Here is a 20,743-nt window from a genome sequence, read left to right on the forward strand (position 1 = left end):
GTTTTACTGAAACTATATTTTACGTCCTTCTCAAATCTTTGCCACGTTTTATCGGACCAAAAAATATTGAAAGTTGCCCTAAGACAATATCACGTGCTTTTATTTTGACACTCGTAATTTTTCTTAAAATAAAAATAAATAAATAAAACTCTTAATGTGGCTTTCGCATTCTTTGTCCCCCTTAGTAATAGTAAACGAAAAACTTACAACTCGTTATTTGCCAAAGAAAAATAAGAGATTTTTTTAGTGTGTTAAAAACACAACTCGATATATTAAATTGTTGGACATTTGAGAAAAAATTTCAACCATTTTATGACATTTGTATACCGGCCAGTGATCCCGGTACATTAAAAAATTTCTCAAAAAAAAGGGAGAGATTGAACAACACAATTGGAACCCAAAAACAAAACGCAAAGTGAGAGAGAGATATATTTAATACAGCAAAAATGAATTTGAATCACCCCGTTCTTCGCTTCAAATTGTCGACTTCTAAAGCCAATCCACCTATTGAAGGAGTGGTCGGATTTTTATTCCAAAATTAAGTTTTAATATTTAGAACCTAACCCATATCTGGTGAGTTACTGTGACCCATCACTGAAGTTATTATGACCCATACACGCTACAAAGCAAACTCCATAGCCTACCGACTTGCACGGATTGGGCTAACTCTAACCCAAAGTTGTGAATGGGATACCTCCCCTCCGAGTGTTATTATTGATTTGCAGAAGAATGTACTCTAAGGCATTGAAAACTCTTATGTAAACGCTTGGGTTTTACCATATGAATGAAATGAAACAAACTATCGTATTTTTCATAAAAAAAAAATAAAAAAATAAAAAAAACCATATCTGGTGAGTTGGTCGGTAGACCACTAAAATGCCCACCTCTACTGTTTACCACTGTGACTAAACGTTATATGCCCCAACTCTTCTTATCTGGTGAGTTGGTCGGTAGACCACTAAAATGCCCACCTCTACTGTTTACCACTGTGACTAAACGTTATATGCCCCAACTCTTCTTAAATGGATAGTGCCCTTTTTATATCATGGAGAATAATATGTAAATTTAACAAAAATTTCAGCATAATTTGTAGCGAACCACTAAAGCCCGTTTCTCTAAATTTAACAACCAATTCAAAGTGGGCACCTTTTTAGTGCCAACTTGAAACTCCGGATTGTTCTTGAAACATCAACAGCTTCTCTTTTCCTTTATTAACTGAAGGATAGCAAAACAGCGATCGGCTGAAGTTTTCCTTGAGTTCTTAACTCCCGATCCCGGCGCGAGTTAGCATCTCGGAGAAGTTAAAGATACCTGAACTTGCTTTCTGCGGCGCAGGTTAGCCTTCTGTGACAAACTCTTGTATGATATATGTATATTATCTTCGTTTTTTGTCAATTTATTTGATATGATTGGGTTCGTATAAAAAAGAAAACAATTGTTCTGTTTTTGGTTTTTTATTCAAATTTTTTTATTAGATTTTAGGGACTTTCAGGTGAATATTTTTTTAGACTTTTAGGCTGCTTTCTTTTTTTGATAAACGTTGCGTTCGATCTCTTAGTTTCTGAACTTTGTTGATTTCTTATCAGTTATCAAGCCTGATGATTGATGATTCTTGAACGAAAAGCCACAGCAAGGGAAACAAGCATTAAACAAAGGCAACCCCTAAAGTCTTCTGCAGCCACCCTAGTTTTTTTTTTTTTTTTTTTTTTTTTTTTTGAACATCCGCCACCCTAGTTTTCAGTAGCAGCAAGTCCTATCGCTGTCCTTCCTGCAGCAACATGCTGCTGCTCCTAGAAGCTACGGTCTTAGGGTCTTTAGGTGACTCCTTGATGTAAATCTCCTTAAATCAAGGAATGCTTTGTAATCAGTCAAAAGTCATATGTTTAGGCCTTAAATCAAGGAGAAGGTGGCGTGTATCTTCCCTTGTGTTTTTTTGCTTCATATAACGCCTCTTGCTGTAAACACAAAACATCAATTGGAAATATACCAAAACTCATTTTTCCACAATGATAGATGGTTCAAGTTTGTTTAATGCGCTCTCGTTAATTCCTGTATTCGTGTCACGAGTGTAAGGTTGGTGTTGGTGGAATCAATTATTGACAGTAAGACAACGCAACATGATAGGTAGACCGCTGTTTATGATCATATTGTATTAGATTAGACTGTTGGTGTCGGTTGAATGAATTTGTGAGTTTGACAATGCAGCATGGTAGATTGTTCTTATTTATGTCATGATAGATTAGATTGTGTTAGTGTCGGTTGATGGAAGGATTGACAGTCTGACAATGCGACCTGATGGATTGTCGTCATATTCGTGTTATTAGATTGTGTGACATGAATTATAAATTATCATGTTTTTGTTCGTTACAATCTTCATGTATTTGTTTCTTTAGGTGCAACTTTGATTGATGGGTCGTATTATTTAATATGTTATGTTTGCATAGAGCGGAGTGTTAGCAACGTTTAAATATTTTTCACTTAAGGTGGCTCACATATTAGTCATTAATATTTAGTTACTGATATTGGTAATTAGTTAAGATATGAATTAGTCAAACAACCCACTCCAAGCATGACTCTAGTTGATTACAATCCACTAAGAGCATGACTCTAGTTGACACATAAGAGGAGTGATTTTGACTCAGCGAATCCCTTGATGGTAGGGATTAGTGGAGTTAGTTTGTTTTCATGTGAGATTAAGAGGTATGTAGCCTAGCCTATATAAAGCCTTGCATTCCTTCTGAGAAAGGTACTCGAGTGGCAATAGGCTAGAAGTTCACTTAAACTAGAGTTATAGGAGCTTTCGATTATTTTGTGCCGCTAGAAACCTGTTGTTGGACAATCATGGCTGGATGTTAGTTTGAATTCTATTTACATGTTGCTCCGTTAAATGTGATCACCAAAACTAATAACATGTGATATCAGAGCCACCTTCAGTACATATTGTTCACAATTCAGTTTTCCTACTGCACGAAGTGATATTGTTTGATCGTGCTTAAGGGTTCAAACTTGTTTAATCTATTCCTATTACGAGTTATATTTCATTATTATATGGAACCTGTAAGTTGATGCCATATCCATGTATATTATAAGTTTTCATTTGAACTCAGTAAATTGATACATATATAATTGCTTCATGTTGATTTAAGATTAGCCACATCATCTTTAGTCTATAAAGTGTGTGCTTTAATCACTTAAGGAGTTTAGTTTTAAAAACATGAAATAAGGAATGAGGCATCTACAAATTACAGTAATCTAAATAACTACTCTACCAGCAGGAAGTAATTATTTAATATTAGTGAAAAGCAAAATGACAATCTAGACATATAAGTGTTAGTTTTTCTATTCCCACACGTATGGATTTTTGGTTTTGATGTCTTGATTACATAAAAGCATATGTAAATTCTTGTGTTATACAACCTCTGCCCACAGGAAGGTGTGAATTTACATTTCGAAAGCATGATTATTGTTTGTTTTTTCTTTGGTTTGCAGTTATCTCTTTTGATTCATCTCGTGTTCCAATGTTGTGTGGTGACAATTTTTATGATTGGAACGACAAAGTCCTGATAGCTTTGGGGTGCATGGATCTCGACCTGCTCTCTGTGGAGATGAACTACCCATGCCCATGGAATCAAGCACTCAAGAAGGCAAGGCTGCGTATGATCGTTGAGAGCGATCTAATCGCTTAAATTTGATGCTCATCAAATCCAATGTGAGCAAGAGCATTCAGAGTTCAATCCCAGAATGTGATAAGTTGACAGATTTCATGAAAGCCATTGAAGAACAGTATGTGAAATCTGATAAGTCACTTGCTAGCTCCTTGATGCAGAAACTTTCAAGCATGAAGCACAACAATTCCAAGAGTGCGTGTGCACATTATGGAAATGAGAGACATTGCAGCTCCATTAAAGTCTTTAGAGATAAAGATTTCTGAGTCACTCTTGGTTAATTTCATTCTCAATTCTCTCCACTTGAGTATGGACCAATCAAGATTTCCTATAATATACATAAGGAAAAGTGGTCTTCCAATGAACTTCTGACCATGTGTGTTCAAGAGGAAGAGAGATTGAAACTTGAGAAATTGAAATTTGCTCATTTGGTAATTAACGAGCATGAAGGTGCCAAGAAAGGTCCTAAGGTCAAGGGAAAGAAACTGATGAAGCATTTTGCCAACAAGGATGCATGCTTCTGTTAACGAAGTCAAGCCCACAACGACATTCCTGCTACTTGAGGAGTCTTCATCAGTTCAAACTCTTCTCTTTATTTGTTCCTAGTTGATAGGATTGTTGACTTTTTCAAATGTTTGTTGTAACTAAAGCTGCGCATGCAATTTGATCAGATTTGTAATTTTTGAATGGTCCTTGTATCTCGGGTTTTTCAAACCCTTTATGTAATCCTCAAGTCAATATAAATACATGCATCCCATCATTAACTGGGTATGCAATTGAAGTGAAACAAACTGAGTCTTTAAAGTTTTACATGGTATCAGAGCCCTACTATCTAACAACAAAAGATCTCTTCTTTTTTTTCCTCGCTTCCAATGGCTGACAACAATGGTACTTCCTCTCAACCTTCCATTACCGTCACTTCAAAGCTGCACCAAGATTGTTCAACACAATCTGTACTAACATTCGTGCTCCAACATTCTTCTTTCAGTGGTCAACAAAAGCGTGCTCCAAGATTGTTCAACACAATCTGTACTAACTCAGTGGTCAGCAAAAACGTGCTCCAACATTCTTCTTTCAGTGGTCAGCAAAAGCGTGCTCCAACAAAATTTTGATATTAAGGATATGGGTGAAGTCTCCTATGTCATAGAGATTCACAGAGATAGATCTCTACAAACATTAAGCCTATCTCAAAAGTCCTACATTGAAAAGGTTTTGGAAAGATTCAAGATTCAAGATTGTGCGCCTAGTATTGCACCCATTGTCAAAGGAGACAAGTTCAGTCTTAATCAATGTCCACAGAATGACTTGGAGCAAGAATAAATGAGGAATATACCCTATGCTTCAGTTGTTGGCAGTCTAAAGTACTCACAAGTATGTACAAGACCTGATATAGGATTCGCAGTTAAAATGTTGGGTAGATACCATAGTAATACAGGCTTGGAACATTGGAAGACTGCTAAGAAAGTCATGAGATATTTACAAGGAACCAAGGAATATAGGCTTACATACAAACACTCCAACTTCTTGGAAGTAGTTGGTTATTCAGACTTAAACTTCGCTGGCTGTGTAGACTTAAGTAAGTCTACTTAAGGATACATTTATCTCCTTGTTGGAGGAACTGTGTCTTGGTGGAGCGCCACGCAAACTTTAGTTGCTTCGTCTACCATGGAAGCATAATACATCGCTGATTTTGAAGCTTCTGCGCATGCGACTTAGTTGAGGAATTTTATCACCGGTTTTAAGATCGTTGATACTCGATAGTATTGCAAGTCCTTTGAAGATTTATTGTGATAATATGGCTGCAGTTTGTTTCGCAAAGAATAATAAAAGTGGAAGTTACAATAAGCATATCGACATCAAGTATTTGGTTGTTAGAAGACATGTTAGAAATGGTGACATTTCTATTGAACATATAAGCACTTAACAAATGATAGAAGACCCCATGACTAAAAGTTTGCTAGCAAATTTGTATAAGAGTCAAGTGGTAATATGGGAATCATTGAATCATCTCTGTAATTAATTGTTGAGCTTTGTATTTAAGTATTTTGAACTCAATAAAGTGTTTTTAATTTTGTGCACAATAAAGTTTTTCAATTCAATGGAATTGATAAAGAAGGACCAAGAATAACAAGTTAAAGTTGTTCTTAAAGGACTCAAATGGAGAGTTTCAGACATTGTAAGAAGGGAAAGGGTTTTGAGTCTTCACCGCAATGATTTATATTTGAAATGTTCTATTTGGGTTATGTTTCTTATCATTATTTGTCTGGGAAGTTTTGATCAACCTATCTGTTTATTCAGGTCTATATCATTTTTAATGTTAATACGTGGACCAAGTGGGAAAATGTTAGCAATGTTCAAATATTTTCACTTTAAGGTGGCCCACATATTAGTCATTAATATTTAGTTATTGATATTGGTAATTAGTTAAGATATGAATTAGTCAAACAACCCACTCCAAGCATGACTCTAGTTGATTATAATCCACTAAGAGCATGACTCTAGTTGACAAATAAGAGGAGAGATTTTGGCTTGCGAATCCCTTGATGGTGGGGATTAGTGGAGTCAGTTTGTTTTCACGTGAGATTAAGGGGTCGCTAGCCTAGCCTATATAAAGCCTTGCATTCCATCTGAGAAAGGTACTTGAGTGGCAATAGGCTAGAAGATCACTTAAACTAGAGTTATAGGAGCTTTCAATTTTGTTGTGCCGCTAGAAACTTGTTGGACAATCATGGCTGGAGGTTAGTTCGAATTCTATTTACATGTTGTTGCACTGAATGTGAACACCAAAACTGATGACACGGAGCTCTCTATATTTGTGGTTATGTGTTGGGCAATGGTTTTTATTCTATCTTTTTGCATCCCAATAAACTATCAATAATTGGTTTAGGTTCACAACATATAACGTAAATATGCCAAAATGTTTGGTTAGATTAGACAGTGACAAGAATATATTAGTCTTCATGTTTTTTATGTTAATTTTAAATTTAGTACTTTAATGCCTGAGCGTTGTCTTGTATCAATTCCAAGTCCAAATACTAGCACCATTCAACGTCTGTCTGACGTCTGCAGATCATTAAAAAGTGAGGGATGGCCAAACATCACCCTGATCTGATAATGTGCCGGAAACAACCGGGGATCGCCATCGGACTGCTATGCGAGAAGTGTGATGGCAAGTGTGGTCTGTGACTCCTACGTTCGTCCTTGCACGCTTGTGAGGGTTTGTGATGAATGCAACTACGGATTTTCCGGGTTCGCTAATGTTGTAGTGATTTGTATTTGGAGATTGTTAGATATACATTTGACTCCTTGATGTAATGAGATCAAATTATTGTAGTTTTAATTATCACTAATGCTCTATCTATATATGGCTACAGGTAGTGCATGAACCTAGTTTCGCATCTTCTCTCTGTTTTTGTTAATGTTACTTAGTACTGGTTTGGTACTGAGGTGATTTTACAAAAAATTGGTATAAAAAAAGCTGAGTTCAAAAATGTGTTTGATAAACATTTAAAAACAACTTATTTTCACAGTTTTGGCTTAAAAAAAGCTGAAAATGTGAAGCAACAAAAATGAGTTTATTCTCACAACCCCGAACTTCGATGAATGTCTATAGATACCTTAGGTGCTGACCCTCCAAACTTCAATGAATGTATATGGATACCTTGAGTGTTACCCTTTTGAAGATTAGAGTTGGCTTTATATTTGCCCTCCAACCGACTTCAGGACTACCAAAACCCGATGAATGTCCATGAATACCTTGGGTGCTGTCCCTTGCATACATTAACATGTCTGTAGTATGCATTTTCAAATGACTTCAGGCATACCAAGACTTAATGAAATGGCGATATGCATGTTATTTCTGGTATAAAAAAATATGCGCGCTGCGTGCGCTATTCTTACTAACCCCCATAATATTATTTTCTGAATCCGTCACTGTTCACAGCACAATAAAAACAGTTTTTTTTTTTTCAAAACACAACAATACCAAACTAGCCCTTAAAGTACCATAACAACCTATTATATCCAAAGTATTGGAGGGATGTCATGTGGTTGGGCATATAGGCCCGCTCAATAAGACATTGTTTGTTACTGTGTGGTCGAATTAACTGAAAAATAGGAAGAGTACGTGTTTGTAGAGATTCTGGTGTAACAAATATTTAATGGACAAATAATTTATTATTTGAATACATGACAATGATCAATACCATCAGTGATGCATAGTACATGGACTACAGTAGAGAGCGATACAATTAATGGCCACAAAGTAAATATACATGAGTACAACTTTTGAATGAGAAAAGGAAGCTGCCGTTGCTGCCTGCTTCCGTCTGGTCATCGCTTGGCTTCCTAATCTATTATATATAAAGAGAACACGAAAGGTGAGTAGTGTTTTGGTGTCATAATATTTTATCAAAATAATTGGACAAAAATACTCCAAAATAAAAAACTTCAAATGTATCCCAAAATAATGCATCAAATAAGAAAATGACATTTTCATCATTTTAATAGTATTTTTTAATAATTAATGATTTTGTGTTTTTTTTTTGTTTTTTTTAATTAGTACCTCATAATAGGCTAGCAATAATGTGATTCAATTTATCTATTTTTAAACACGTTCAAAATATCTTAAGAGGTGTATAATGCCGGTTATAAATTCACATGCGAATAATAATGTGATTAAATTAGTTGTCAAATGATTTTTTATTTGTAACAAACGATATTATCTATACTAAGAGGAAATGAAGTGGGCTTAGTCTCATAATTGGCTATCAATAATGTGATTCAATTAATTGTTTATTAAATATTATTCTCTCTATTTTAAACAAGTTCAAAACATCTTAACAGACCTGTAATGCTGGTTATAAAAAAAATCTTTTGCACACAGATAATAATGTGATTAAATTAGTTGTCAAATGGTTTTTTTTTAACAAACAATATTATCTACACTAAGGGGGAGGGGGTGGGCTTTGCCTCACAATGAGCTAACAATAATGTGATTCAATCAATTGTTTATTAAATGTTATTTTCTCTATTCTTAATGTAAATTCTATAAAGACTTATTTTATTATGTGAATTCAGCTGCTTTAATTAATTTATAAAGGGTTTCTTCTAGCATGATCTAAGATTATTCGTTTACTTCAAATATTTGACTTTTCTTTTAACATGATTTAAAACGTGTAAATCACGCGTAGCATGCCGTGATTCAAAAAATATCTTCTGCACGCGCATGCCCGTGTGCATGAAGGCTAGTCGGCTAGTCTGGTAATTAAAGGAGGGGATCGACATCATCACCGTTGACTTTTAAAAGTCAGCATCTTCAGAGGCACTCATCCAGGAGTCTGCCTTTGTTCATTCGTATGTGAACGTGACAACCATGATGGCATGATCTGTTAATGTCAACTTTTAATGCATAGCACGTAGAATAATACGTGACAAATGTTTAGGGTTTAGGGTTCATATATCTCTACTTATAAGATATATTAATAAAAATAATAAATATACGTATGATAATATGAGTGAAATAATACACATCATGATAAAGGATGCCGAAAAGTCTCTCCGTAGTAGTATTATTCAACCTATAAATGGAGCAAATATTTGGCCTCCGATGCTTCTTGTATATAATCATATCAGAGCCAACCACAGAGAGAGAGAGAGAGAGAGAGAGAGAGAGAGAGATGGGCTTTGGAGGTACTCAGCTGTGCTTGTGTCTCTTGCTTGCCTTCGCTGTAATATCTTCATCTGCTCGGAACACCATTCTATTTTCAGGTATGCCGCCGTATATGTCTCTCTCTACCTATATCTACTTCAACCACTTGTTGGCGTAAAACTTACCCGCAACGAGTCGAGTTTCATACCCTTCTTTCTGTGCATCGATCTTCATTGATCATGTGAAGAGAGAGGATATGAAACGCGTTGCAAGCAGGTCTTCTCCTACCGTCCTTCAACTGATGCATAAAAACAATCATTCCAAAGCCATTGAATTTGCTATTCTTTTCCAATCTTAACCATTGGAGGATTATTTTGTTGGAAATTAATTCTATAATACTCTGTATATTTTGTCTCGTTACGATATACAAATGAACCTTACTATTATTTAATATAAAGAATATAAATCTAGGAATAAATGATTCATTATTGATCAGCAAGCGTCAGGTATCCGTTGCCTGCGTTTTGGAATTGGGTTGGGGGGTGTTGAAGTGTGTGCAACACCAGCTGGGTTTGCGCATTCATAGTCGTATAGTCTCTTGACTCTCATCTCATGCATCCATATATATGTGTTTTGTCTCTTTTATATATTACTAGCAAGTGAGCGCGGGTTTCAAAATGATCTTAAACGTGTAAAAAGTAGGGCTTATATACATGAGAAAAATTGGGATGGTCGTACGCCATAGCCAGAGAGTTCTATTTACATTCATATATTACATGCAAAAAGTTGAGGATGTTAGTGTGTCATCCTTAGGGATTGTTTTTCAAAAGCTATGGTCCTATCCCAATGAGACTTTTACGTCTAAAACTATACAAAGCTCAAAAAGTAAGATTTGTTCTACTAAAGACACCCATATACGTAACTCCTCCATCTTGGATGACAACGATGAACTGAAAAAAAAAAAATTGACATAAGAATTGAATGACTCTAAATTGCATATATTTTGCTACCATACTAAATAAACTCTCTATTTTCCAGTTGGCCTCATCGACAACCCAAATGAAATATTTATATCTATATTATGCAATATTTATAAGATATAGTTCCGTGTTAGAGAAACTACTCATTGAAGATGGGAAAAAAATTGTTAAGATATAGTTCAGTCTATACCGAATCAATCTCAATTTGTCAGTGTTATACCTGCTCTCCATATAGAAGTTAGGTCTAATATAGTTGTTACCATCTCTTATGTTTCTTTGGTAAAAAAAAAAGTTATTTCATTCCAAAACCTTGAAAAACAACCTAAAAGCATCAGTATGACCTCAAGTGAAACTGGTGCCCTTTGTAATTATGTAGTTGGTATATAATTTCTCACCTCAGATTTGTATATTGACCTTATACTCACTTAAGCTTCAAAAAACATCCATCAGTCCTAAACCACACATTCAATGTACTTAAGTTTTTTAAAGCCTACAAATTGAAAATACAATGGAAAAAGAATGAATCTTGGTAAAAACGAAACTCCAAACTATTTTTGGAACTTAATCCTCTAAACTATGACCAACAGCCTTTGAGATTAAAATTTAGAAGACCAGGCAATACTGTTTCCACGTTCTGCCTCTGAGCTTAATTTATCAATAATCTAAGTTCAAAAATGGTAAAAGTGAGGAAACATACCTATCACCCTGCTCTCTGTGATCTATGAAATCCAAGTTCTGCTACGTGACCCTCTGCTTAGTCACTTCTAGAGGCAAACGCCCTGAAAAGGTTTAGAGTAGTAGCAGATTGGTAATAGGCTCTCATCAGCCTCTAGGCCTCTGAAGATCAAAAATACCATAAACTTAATCTTTACCAAAAGCTATAAAAATAAAAATAAAAACTTAAATAAAATATAACTCTCCCAATTTAGCCAAGAAATATTTGCCGCACCACTAAATATTTCGCAATTACCTCTGTACATAATCTTGTTGGGGTTTTACCTGTGTGCTTTCTTTTCTTTATTAATTTCCCTATCTCTCTCTCTCTTACTTCAAATCTTGCATCTCCAGAACAATCCCCAGAAGATAACTTTAATTTGCACAGAAATCTTTGAAATCTAAAGTAGAATAAATTGCTTACCTTCCGTAAATACAGTTATCCGAAACGACGCGGATGCACTGGTGGTAAGTCGGCGTGTGATGTCCAGCGATTAGCCGCCGGGGGGTTGTTACCATCCTTCAAGGCAACCATAATTTTCACATAAAATCACATAAAAAAAAAAGCCCCAAAACCTTAAGAAAAGATTAGGGGTTCTCAATTTCTTACCCAAATCCACAAATTTGAATCAAATCTCTGCTACCCAGCTTGAAATCCCTTTGAAATGACCTACACGAACACAGATCTTACATGCAGAACATTTTAGATGAAGTTGTGAGAAGGGTTGATGGAAATTGAGGAAACAACCAAATTCCAATCAAAGTTTAGACATGCATTCAGAAATTCACACCCATAAAAACGTTTCAAAGCTTACCGATGATGTTGGGGTGGAACCGTGAAAGAAGAGGCGGTCGGATTCAGATGTAAACTCCTGTAAAACCACCCTTCTCTTAAACCCCTGAAGACTAACTCTTACATCATTTATAGTGCAAAATTTGATGAATTAAATAACGATTGTCAAAATTTTAGAATTTTAAAGAATCAAAACATACCTAAGATTTGGTGATTGGATGACTGTGAGGGCCTCAAAAAATACAGGGAAGCTAGCGGACTCGCCGGAAAACCTCGCCGGAATCTAGGTAACGGATTGAGCTTCAATCTTTTTCAAACCTTCACCAAATCGTACATGAAAGCCACGAAATCTTGACCTAGAAAGTAAGAATGGGCTCAGACTTGAGTTCGTGAGGTCGAAGGGATGAGAATGGTGATTGTTTTGGGTGTACCTGGGTTCGTGGGTGGGGTTGGGGTTTTCGGGATGTTGAGAGAGCGAGAGGAAGAATGATGATCAGCAGAGAGAATAAGATTACAAAATAAATACGGACTGATTTCTTATCACACTGCCCAAAAACAATGAACGGTCCAGATTCAATCAGATTTAAATTAGACTAATATTGAAATTACAGACAAATAAGCGAGGGCAAAATCGGAAATTCACTGTGCTTATGAACAGTGATTCAGGCTTTTTTCTCTTTTAGTATAGATTGAATTTGTATATTTGCTAGTTGTGCTTATGGACACTGCTCACACACTAATTGAAACTTTGTTTAAACCATTTTCCCTAGATCCTTTCGTTGGAGAAGAACTTCCATATCCTCGTTTATTGTTCATTTATCATGTAGTGAGACATAAGGACAATTAATAAACTTCCATATCCTCGTTTGTTGTTCATTTATCATGTAGTGAGACATAAGGACAATTAATATTCTCATTTCCATCTCACGTGAAGTGAGAAATAAAGACAGGAGCCAAAGAAATGGGTGGAGAAGTCCTTAGACTAATAAGCAGTGTCAATTTTTCTCTTTGACCCTAAGATAGAGGGTATATAAGGATATGTATTGTTTTCTTTGATTCTTGATTAGCTAAGTGTGCTTTGTATGTTCACAATATAGGTCTCATAACGTTAGTGTTTATAAGGCAATATAAGTTTGACAATAAAAACATTATTTCGTAAATACTAATATACATATATCTTTTGTAATTAGTTTGTTAACAAGGTGTTTATTTATCGTTGTAATGTACTAAATATTATGCAATGGAGTCTAATTTTCTTCTTTCCTTTGTTGGTGCTTGGTTATATACTAAAGATGATGAGGTGGTGATGGCCATGGAGATGGAGGGTAGGTCTTTGAGGGTGACGACAAATGACTACAACGACCCAACTGCCAATCGTGGGCATGATCCCTCCCCCGCCTCCTCAAGAGTCAAATCCAAAGGAGGCGGCGGCCGGAAGGGCTAAAACTTTAAAATGTAATATATTGCTTGAAAAGGCTAATATATTGCCTCATACATAACGTGTTTTCATTTTTTTCCATTGAGTTCACCCAAGTTGTATCTCAAATAAAATTGTACTCAAAATATTCTTATTCTAACTTTTAGCTACATTAAATAAGCGATGACTGTAATCTATATTATCTGTTGACAAAAATTTTTTTGTTAATTAAAAAAGTGTGGAAAGACGATTTGGTCTAATTCCATAAAAATATCAGAAAAGAAAAATTATGGACATCAAGGTAGTTGCACCTAAAGAATTTTATGTTTATTTTTCTCTTCTTCAAAGCATCACACCCCACTCTATCTCTACCCAACGCCTCTCTTCTTAACTGCACAAACCTCTGCAAAACAAAACAAAACAAAGTTAGGCTAGTAGTTAATAATACTTACCTGTACACTGAGATTTTGTGCTCATAAGAAGAAAACATATGTAGAATAAGTACTCTAGCTTATCTCACTTTTAATTTGGGAAAGTGTATCAACTTTATTGTATTATTCACCATTTTTTCAATGTATCTTCAAAGTATTTTATGATCTGACATTTTTTTCATTAAATCTTATTCCTTATATTTTTTACTAGAGTGTAATAGATTAATGAGAGCTCGAAGTATAGCCGAAAATCTCGAAAACATGTAACATATTACAATTCAACGTGGTAATTTCCTGGTGTATGATGTTGAACTTGGAAATTTTGTATAGAGCATTTCTAAAGGAGATGTCAAAGTGTTTATCAGCAATAATAGTTAAAAAAGATAGCATTAATACTTTCCAACTAATAAATTAAATCTAATGTGACATAACATAAAATGACATCTCTACCCCTTACTGCCAAATTTGACAGCACTTTCAAATTCTTTTAATATATTATTAAATGCTTTCTATTAATTTTTTATTTGTTTAAAGCATTGCCTTTTTATTGTTCATTACCGATGCAATGTTTAAATATTTGTATACCTTTCAGTTCATTTTCTTTCATTACCAATAAAAAGAAAATAAATATGAATTTCTATTTTATGTTTAAAATTTGACATATAAAGTGCCACATAAGCTGTTAAATTTAAATTTTATGTTTAAATTTAGCATATCATTTAAAGATGAACTTAATGTATCAAAAACACTCTCCGATAAATCAAATCGTAAAATAATTGGTTGTTATTTAATGACACGTGTACTAGGCGGTGTTTTTGATATGCCAAAAAATTTCTCTTGAACTTGGTTGTTCTCCAAGTCTTTACGGATTTACCAAGGAAACGCTACAAACGGTACGGATAGAATTACAGCTTGTCCGAACGTTTCAGCCAAGCCAACTGTAACATGAATGTAACTGCCACGAGAACGAAGGCCACTGTTGACGTGTCAAGTTCGTAAAACGACCTGCCACAGATTCATCACAACCGCAGAAAACGACACCAAATTATTGGAACTTTCTCCACCTTCGTCAAGCTCACGTATATGTGCTGCAGAGCCACTTTCTACTCTTAACTTCCACTAAACGACGTCGTAACCCATCCGAACGCCATGTCTTGGTTCAGGAGCCTCATCCAAGTCTCAGCCACCACCGCCAGATCATCGGCCCGACCCAGAATTTCCGACCCGTTTTCCTACACTCTGCTCTCCCGCTTCAGCTCTGAGCCGGCTCGACCGAGTCCGATCCATGAGACTCCGGCTCCGACTCCGACCCCTCAACCGCCGACCTTTTACTCGGGTCTGGGCCCCACGATGCCCGGCGACAAGCCGAGGGTGGTGGTCCTGGGTTCGGGCTGGGCGGGGTGCCGGCTTATGAAAGGATTGGACACCGAGCAATACGACATCGTCTGCGTGTCGCCGAGGAACCACATGGTGTTCACGCCGCTGCTGGCGTCCACCTGCGTCGGAACTCTGGAGTTCCGGTCCGTAGCCGAGCCCATTGCGAGGATCCAACCCGCTATTTCGAGAGAAACCGGGTCGTATTTCTTCCTCTCCAATTGTATCGGCCTCGATCCTGATAAGCATGTGGTACGTCAATTTGTTCCTAGTTTTTTGTTCTTGAATAGTAAATAGTGAATTGGGTAGCTTTAGATTTACGGGATTAGTGACTTTCTTGGTAAAATTTTGAAACTTTTGGGTTAAGTTTGCAATGGGTAATCATTACTTAATTGAACTTTTGCTTTTCTGTACACTGTAATGAAAAATGTGGATCAAATAATTAGCTTCTGTGTTGTTAATCTTTGATAAAAAATATGATTTTTCAGCTGAAAGTGGCTTAATTTTAACTCATTATTTGATTCAAGTGCTACAAAGATTTGAGTTTTTTTTTTTTTTTTTGGGTGGAGAGAATATACAAAATGTTGGAGAATATTTGGATTTTAAGATTGCCTTACTTGCAAAAATGCTGGTTTGGGAAATGAAGGTGAAATGCGAGACGGTAACTGATGGAGCTGAACCCTTGAAGCCATGGAAGTTTGAAATTGCGTATGACAAATTGGTAATTGCTTTGGGAGCAATGCCAACCACTTTTGGCATACAAGGTGTACATGAACATGCAATTTTTCTTCGTGAAGTCTCTCATGCCCAGGAAATCCGTAGGAAGCTGCTTCTAAACTTGATGTTGTCGGATGTGCCTGGTATACTGCTGCAGTTGGATTTAATTACTAGAGAGCGACAATCACATGATATGAGATCTCATTGTGTATTTCGTTTGATTTTGGTTTGGAGGCAGGTGTTTCAGAGGAAGAGAAAAGCAGACTCCTACACTGTGTTGTTGTCGGAGGTGGTCCCACGGGAGTTGAGTTCAGCGGTGAACTTAGTGACTTTATTCAGAGAGATGTTCAGGAACGATATGCTCATGTGAAAAATTATATTCATGTTACCTTAATTGAGGTTTGTTCATTACCTCGCCTCGAGATTCAACCATGTTGAATACTCCTTAATGTCTTCTCTTTTGCAGAATTATTAGATAAAAATGTAGTCCATGCAACTGAGTAAGTAGATTTCTATATGGAGACTTAGTAACATTCTTGTCTTCATAGGCAAATGAGATATTATCATCATTTGATGATCGGCTGAGGCACTATGCTACGAAACAACTGACGAAGGTAAGAGATATTTTACTCATAACAGAACCTATTGCCCTGTTATTAGTCAAATGAGATCATCTCTGAGAATCGCTCTTATGCACATAATGGGAACTTCAAATCCTTACACCACCTGTTGTATTAAAGAACTAAGACTGGTTCGCAGAGATTATCTCCCACAAACTACAGTTGTTGATTGCTACAGTTTTCCCACTAATCCCTGGGTGTGTTCATTGCACATTTGATTGTTTCTCTCAGTCAGGAGTTCGTCTTGTCCGTGGGATCGTTAAGGATGTCAAGGATAAGAAAATAATTCTTAATGATGGCACAGAGGTTCCTTATGGTCTTTTGGTATGGTCTACCGGTGTTGGTCCATCACCTTTGGTGAACTCATTGCCGCTTACAAAGTCTCCTGGTGGAAGGTAATACTTTAATTTGTTTCTAATGAAATGAGTTTGTTCCTCCTTTCAACTACTGGAGTTTCTAACAAATCTAAGCTTATGGTATAGTATTGTTCTGATCTTCATCTTAGAACCTCATGAGTTTTCATAAATTTCGGTACCTTGTGGTGAACTTTTTACTTCACTTTTCGCCCCAAATTCAGTTTATATTGTTCCATTTCCTCCTCTACAACACAAATCTTTCATTTCAATACCATCTGTCTTTAATTGTTTTGAATGTCATATTTCTTTTCATATCATAAGGTTTCGGTATGATTTGGTCCATGTGTTCCCATTCTTGCTCCCTATTTCACTACCCAAATTGTTTAGTATGCTTTAGAATGACATATCCTGTTAGCATAATTTTTTATGAACCGTTTCTCTAATTGCAGGATTGGTGTTGACGAGTGGCTGCGTGTTCCTGACGTGCAGGATGTGTATTCAATTGGAGACTGTAGCGGTTTTGTTGAAAGTACCGGAAAACCAACTCTTCCTGCCTTGGCCCAGGTTAGGATTTGTTCGAATTATCTATTCTCGTAGAATCCCATCTCCCATGTGTGCAAAAGTCCATAAACTTTGTGTGATGGTAGGATTATACTATGAAGGTCTAGCCAACCGGCAAATTCAATGAAAGTATTTTCTTTTTAAAAGTTATTCGAGATTTTATGGTCTGCTGTTAAAGGGCAACTGAAATGATCTTTATGCATCTCTGTTTAAAATATATGAAGGTTGCAGAGAGGCAAGGAAAGTATTTGGCCAATTTACTGAACAAAATTGGCAAAGCTGGTGGAGGACGTGCCAACGCCGCAAGAGAGTATAAATACGAGGAACCATTTGTGTACAAGCATTTAGGAAGCATGGCGACTCTGGGGAGATACAAGGCTCTTGTGGACCTCAGACAGAGCAAGGTGAATTTCAAGCTACTTCGAAGCCTCTGCTCTCGCGCTTTAAGCTAAAGATAACTGACCTTATGTAACGCACATATTTGCAGGCGGGAAAAGGCGTATCTATGGCTGGGTTCTTCAGTTGGTTTGTTTGGCGCTCGGCATATTTAACCCGAGTCATAAGCTGGAGGAACAGATTCTATGTGGCGATCAATTGGCTTACAACATTCGTGTTTGGGCGCGATATAAGCAGAATCTAGATTTGACAAGGAAACGAAGAAACTTAGTAGCATGAATACTGCTACTAGGTGATGCTGGCGGCTGAGGCGAGACCAAGCTGCGGTGGCAATGATGATGTGGCGGCGGTGAGTGCTGTGATGGTTAACGATTAGATTCAATGGACGGTTGATGGTGGCGGTGGCGATTGAACCACTCCCGCGGTAAAATAAACAAATAAAATAAAGTACTAAGAGATGACGTAGATATGATAACGATTGCCATGTTTTGTGTCATATGACGTGGTGCTCTTATTCACTCTACTTACGTTCATTTCTAAGAACATATGGCTTTCGAACTACGGGGTTACACAAGATGTTCTTGCCGTTCAGATTTTATAGGTCATATTGTGACTGTTTATATGAATACTAATGTGATTTGGTTTCCTTTCGGATATCATTCTTGAAGTGCAGCGTTGTCATCACATCGTATTATCGTGCATTATCGTCCCGCGGTGTCAGTTTAAGTTCTTTACAAGTACGTACAGTTACAACTCGAGACACTACTGAATCTTTGTTTACATTGCAATTCTGTTGGCAATACAACCATCGTGTTCGGCTATTTCTTGATATGAAACGTAAACCGTCATCTCCCTTGAGTTAGAAGTTTTGAACAAAATAAAACACATGCATTACGTATCCAAAACACCTCCATAAACTCAAGAAAATTGAAATGCACGTTCAAGTTCCATTTCATTCGAGGCAGTTCCAGTATGCAGAGCAGAACTTAGAGCGAGCGAGTACACGATCAAGTACCCCAAAACCATACTAATACGTGCAAACCAGGAAGAATACGTATTTTGAGTAGATACGGAATATTCCGAATGAAACTATATTAACAGGCTTAATAGAGTTGAAATCGATTTTAAACCGAATCAATGACCGTCTCAGGACGCAAGCAGGCCCAGGTTATCGTTCATAACTTTGTATAACAGTGATGGGAAACAATTCATTACAACTCCTAGCTCGAAGCCTTTGAACCTACTAAGCACGTATGCGAGCCAGTATGCAAGCTTGAAACTCCAACCGCAAGCATTTGGACTTTACAAACCCAGCTACTAGACTAGGACCATAAAGCCGAGTCTGTGATTCTTGAACTACCCAACTTACTCGCAATGGCATCTCTTAGTTCAATCTCTCCCGGAAATCTTCCCTCCTTCAGCTTAGAGAAAACCTGCAACATACAAAAGAACAGAAGCTAGAACTCACGCGTATGCATCAATCAAAGACAAGCGTTATTATTGAAAAGGCCAAAAGCTGTTTTCACCAAAAGGAATTAAACGAATGGGAAATGATAATCTAGCTCCCCGCAAGAAGAAAAAGGGGTCTGCGCACCAATTCATCGTTGAGGTAAACTTCGAAAGCACCAGTGCCTTGGAGGAAGGACTGCAATGCATTGCCAAGAAGCCAAGTGGATGCAATGGTACCAAATCTATTTGCACGAAGAGAATAATACCAAGCAGGAGGTGTCGTAATCCCCAACATAGGAAATATCTGCTCGCCCGCCATTATAATCCCAAAAACTCCAACTTGAGCAACCGGAACCAGCTTGCTGACCAAACGCTTTGGAAGGGGCGGGGGATAGTTCGAAAGTTCAACATGGATTCCAGGAAAAGAAGCCTCCAACATCTTCGTCATTGTTACCGCATTCCCCCTACCAAATGCAAATTCTTTCGATAAGTAAATATAGCCCAACCCCGATGATCCAATCTAACATGTTCAGAGCAAAACAAGTAGAAAACCACATATTTCTCGGAGCACTAATTCGGAGCTAAAAGATAAATCAAGAGCATTTTACAGGGTTAACTGATAAACCCCAGGATCCGAATAACCAATTCAATTTCAAATGAATAGCTGTTCAAGTTGATCTTCTATTATCCCACATCATAATTCGACATAAAATTAAAACCCCAATTCAAGAAATCACAAAAGAAACAAGAGAATTACTTGTAAGAGCAAGAAGTGCAGAAGCTAATCTTGACCGTGCTGCCGACGCCGATGGCACCGAAAGCGCTTGGTTTCTGAAATCCGATCAAACAAAAGAATTACAGACGGGAATTAGAATACGATATAAATATGCAATCAATTGCAACAAAGATTGGGAATTTAAGAGGAATTCAAATTGAAATACCTGTGAGGGAAACTCTAGGGTTTCTTTGGCGACTGGAGGAGGTTGGTGTTGGTGTTGGTGTTGGAGGTGGGGATGGTGGTGGTGGGGAGGCTTGTGGGGCGGAGGAGGGGGCGGAGTGAAGAGGTTTAGGAGGTCCGTGCAGAAGAGGAAGAGCGGAAGCCCTAGCAGAACAAGCTGTGCTCGATCCATTGATGCAGTCTACAGAGACAGTAGAGAGAGAGAGAGTGTGTTGGAGACGAAAATGGTTGTTTTGACTCGACCGGCAGGTAGCAGATAATATTGTTTGGACCTCAACGATACTTTGGGCATAGTTCCATCCATGTAACCCAAATAAATTTGGGCTTCTGGCCCATAACTAGCACATCGATGGTCATTTTTCTCATTTTATACGAATATGAACAATAGTGGGGGAGATAATGATTTAAAGGTAGAAAAATAATAAACACACACCGTTTGTAACTTTGCACATTCCTGTTTAATTCAGTCCGTTGATTTCGTTTGATTTATTCAATCCGATGATCAAATAAAGAGAGGCGCATGAAGCTAAAAAGAGTGAAAATTACCTTCCTAAAGGTAAACACTCTTTACCTACTTGAGTTACAAGTGTCTTACTAGACAATCGCTTTCGTTGGAGAATTATATAGAAATTTTATGAAGGAATTTTGATATGTAAGAAGCT

General features: G+C 37.0%; 3 protein-coding genes and 2 long non-coding RNA genes across 11 annotated transcripts; 3 read left to right on the plus strand and 2 right to left on the minus strand.

The window, feature by feature from the left end:
- The first annotated feature begins 1,025 nt into the window (after positions 1-1,025).
- On the plus strand, positions 1,026-2,007 carry LOC126616440 (uncharacterized). Its single transcript, XR_007621156.1, has 2 exons — positions 1,026-1,335; positions 1,587-2,007. It is a non-coding gene; the product is annotated as an uncharacterized LOC126616440 (long non-coding RNA).
- A 7,314-nt stretch (positions 2,008-9,321) lies between these two features.
- Positions 9,322-13,379, plus strand: LOC126617496 (protein PSY3-like). Its single transcript, XM_050285590.1, has 2 exons — positions 9,322-9,434; positions 13,095-13,379. The coding sequence occupies exons 1-2, from the start codon at positions 9,344-9,346 to the stop codon at positions 13,244-13,246; spliced, it is 243 nt and encodes an 80-aa protein (XP_050141547.1). The 5' UTR covers positions 9,322-9,343; the 3' UTR covers positions 13,247-13,379.
- Positions 10,006-12,504, minus strand: LOC126617497 (uncharacterized). 7 transcript variants are annotated; one of them, XR_007621376.1, is made up of 6 exons: positions 12,003-12,321; positions 11,825-11,908; positions 11,620-11,695; positions 11,434-11,529; positions 10,993-11,074; positions 10,006-10,265 (listed from the first exon to the last, which is right to left on the minus strand). It is a non-coding gene; the product is annotated as an uncharacterized LOC126617497 (long non-coding RNA). The 7 variants fall into 7 exon arrangements; XR_007621377.1 differs by having other exon boundaries at positions 11,825-11,915; XR_007621372.1 differs by having other exon boundaries at positions 11,825-11,881; positions 12,003-12,319.
- A 1,156-nt stretch (positions 13,380-14,535) lies between the features above and the next one.
- On the plus strand, positions 14,536-18,341 carry LOC126617349 (internal alternative NAD(P)H-ubiquinone oxidoreductase A2, mitochondrial-like). Its single transcript, XM_050285397.1, has 8 exons — positions 14,536-15,276; positions 15,671-15,884; positions 15,980-16,140; positions 16,290-16,355; positions 16,593-16,756; positions 17,167-17,281; positions 17,503-17,682; positions 17,766-18,341. The coding sequence occupies exons 1-8, from the start codon at positions 14,800-14,802 to the stop codon at positions 17,916-17,918; spliced, it is 1,530 nt and encodes a 509-aa protein (XP_050141354.1). The 5' UTR covers positions 14,536-14,799; the 3' UTR covers positions 17,919-18,341.
- Positions 18,342-18,749: 408 nt separating this feature from the next.
- Positions 18,750-20,321, minus strand: LOC126617351 (selT-like protein). The gene is made up of 4 exons (XM_050285399.1): positions 20,065-20,321; positions 19,881-19,954; positions 19,269-19,587; positions 18,750-19,107 (listed from the first exon to the last, which is right to left on the minus strand). The coding sequence occupies exons 1-4, from the start codon at positions 20,251-20,253 to the stop codon at positions 18,997-18,999; spliced, it is 693 nt and encodes a 230-aa protein (XP_050141356.1). The 5' UTR covers positions 20,254-20,321; the 3' UTR covers positions 18,750-18,996.
- Between the last annotated feature and the right edge of the window lie 422 nt (positions 20,322-20,743).

This window comes from Malus sylvestris, chromosome 3 (genome assembly GCF_916048215.2).
Source record: "Malus sylvestris chromosome 3, drMalSylv7.2, whole genome shotgun sequence".
Taxonomy (NCBI): domain Eukaryota; kingdom Viridiplantae; phylum Streptophyta; class Magnoliopsida; order Rosales; family Rosaceae; genus Malus; species Malus sylvestris.